Source organism: Stegastes partitus, unplaced genomic scaffold (assembly GCF_000690725.1).
Source record: "Stegastes partitus isolate 25-593 unplaced genomic scaffold, Stegastes_partitus-1.0.2 Scaffold1620, whole genome shotgun sequence".
NCBI lineage: Eukaryota > Metazoa > Chordata > Actinopteri > Pomacentridae > Stegastes > Stegastes partitus.
The window spans coordinates 158115-160720 of NW_007579351.1; the positions used below are offsets into that span (position 1 = coordinate 158115).

Here is a 2606-nt window from a genome sequence, read left to right on the forward strand (position 1 = left end):
TGTCTAACTTTATGAGTAGTCAGTGGTTTAGTGTGATCAACTGGGAAAGTAAACAGGCCAACTATTAAACCTGCTAACATCAGCATGTTAGCATCCTGCTGTTTAGCTCAAAGTGTGCAACCTTTCAGAGCTGCTGGCAAGCCGGCAGACTGTCCCCAGACTCACTCCTCTGGTCTCAGATTGACTCCTGTGACTTGTGCCCACTCCTTTTCATGACTTTATTATATTATTATTATATTTATTAACTCTTTGAAATTTTAAACTCTTCCAATATGTTCTGCTTTTGGCCCCACCCAGTGGAAGTATCAATCTGGTCCTGAGGCAAACAGGTCAAAGCAACACACAGACTGCAGCCACTCTCACCAGGATCGTACCATTTCTCAGGGTTAATGATGTGGTGCGACACGGCCACAGACTCCCCTCATTACCGGTCATTCTCACTGGTGTTTGTTCTCATTGACATCAACGGGACAGTGATTGGAAAAAGTTGCTCACCGGCTGCTCTGTATTGCAGCGGCTGTGACTATCTATAGCCTCGACCTGCATATCTTACTATGTTTAGGCACTATATACGTCTCCATCTGTCAGCCAAGAGTGGAAGCTATTTCAGTGATTCCACATGGCATGAGAATTGGACAAGTGTCGGGACGTAAAATGGAAATGGCATTAAATGTTGTGTCTGGAGCACCATCATTCCAGCAGCACAGGTCTTATTCCTGCTCAGATATTGACGTTTATCTTAACAGGAAATCTCTGAAAAACAACTTTTCAGGTTCTATGAATCACTCTGTACAGGGGCTGTTTGCCTGAATTCAGCTGAAAAATTGTTCTTGGTCTCAAGGTGACCCTCTTGTGCCGTGTCTCGGCTTTGACTGCATGAAACTCGTCACCCTCATGCCGCTCCCAGAATAGACATTTTAAACTCTTGCTTCTCGCTGTCTAATGTTGTATCGTGTTCACAACATGTGGTCCGTGTGTGTTCTCTCTGGTTTCAGAACATGCCTCCTAACGAGGACAAATCCCTTAACAGCCTCTCTGGGGTTGAATATCTGTTACATTCGCACTTAACCCGAAGTTAGTTAAGAATCAGAAAGAGGTGATTTGTGATAACTAGCAGCTGTAGAGGTTTGTTACGGGTAGGAAAGCTGTGGGGTTTCTTTCGGAATAGGTTTACAAAGGTAATGCTTGTAGACCTGAAAAAAAACTGAGGCATCCAAGTGTTCTGGTGGAACATATCTGAGACGTCACACACGTCTGCACATCTGTAAGCTTAGATTGAATGAATGGACTGCTGTCTGTCTTGTCTTGTATGTTTTGACCCTATATATTTTTTTTTAGAAACACAGCTAATCCAATAGATCTATATCTTCTTTGTTTTTCTTCTAAATGCAAAAAACATCATTTTGAAGTGTAAATGTTTGAACAGGTTGCGAACTACTGATCTAGACTGTGTACAAAACTACGTCAGAAGTTTTGAGTTTGAGTTTCCTGACCCAAACCAACGTGTCTGAACATTTGTTTTTAAGTGATTTCTCTATGTAAAAGGTTTTCATGGAGGAGACGCATCAAGAGAGAGATTATTATTAGTTCACTATTATCACTCTGAACACATATTCACATGCACTTACAATCCAAAACTTTCACATGTTGTCTTCTGTGTTGCCTCACAGAGGAAAACAAACCTCTTTCCTGCCTCTTGTGCAACAGCTTGTTTCTTTTTGAGCAACAAAACCTTCTGACTCTGAGCTCAGCGGCTGCACAAATCAATAAGGGCTGATTAGGCCTTGAATAAACACTCCCATTAAACAGCGCCTTGATTCTTAGCGAATGAGTCTCCTGCCTTCACCTAGCCTGTACATAATGTTTTTGTTAAGTAAAATCCTTGCCGTGTCACTGCACGCCTCCCAGAGTGAGCGGACTGAGACGGACGCCTCCGACACGTCACAGATTTAATGACCAACTAGCTGCCATATTGTCTCTGCTGGGCTTTGTGCCCTGCAGGCCTGTGCAGACTTCAGCCTTGGACATTACATTTGGCCACACAAACACTTTAAACCCTTGGCACACAACCTTCCTGACTCTGTGATCCACCTTTGCTTACTGTCCTAGTTGAGTAATTGGATTCCCATTGATCCTGTGCCAGTGATAACAGACTCATGGTGAAGCAAATGACCAACAAGATTTAGGGCACTTTTTTTGTGCTAATGTGTGATGAGGACAGAGTGAATTCACATATCAAAACTTACAAAAGGTCAGCTTTCAATGTCAAATCAGTTGATAAGACAAAACCAGCTCCTCTTGTCCCTTTTCTCTGTTTTGTACAAGATCAAATCTGCTCCTTCGCTGCCCTACAGTGACCCACGATGACCCGTCTAACACTGACAGCTTAACAGATAGCACACTTTTAATAACAACGAGCAGGAAATTAAATCACAGGCTTGATTTGAAGTATAATTCCCCCCTTTCTAGAGGACTCAGGGATTACTCAAACTTTCTGCAACGTGAATAAAAACAGAAAAGCAACATCCCAGCATACCTGCGTCCTGTGGGTTCGGTGCTGGATGAGCTGCTAGATGAGAGGCAGATCAAAATGTGACGTGCATTCA

The 2606-nt window shown here is 42.9% G+C and overlaps 1 protein-coding gene across 1 annotated transcript in view; it reads right to left on the reverse strand.

Annotated features, from left to right (window-relative positions):
- LOC103371622 (proline-, glutamic acid- and leucine-rich protein 1-like) overlaps positions 1–435 on the reverse strand; it is a 3345-nt gene extending 2910 nt beyond the window's left edge. Inside the window, exon 1 of the mRNA XM_008301007.1 lies at positions 364–435. Coding sequence (XP_008299229.1) covers positions 364–435 — 72 coding nt within the window. The remainder of the gene's footprint in view (positions 1–363) is intronic.
- Between the last annotated feature and the right edge of the window lie 2171 nt (positions 436–2606).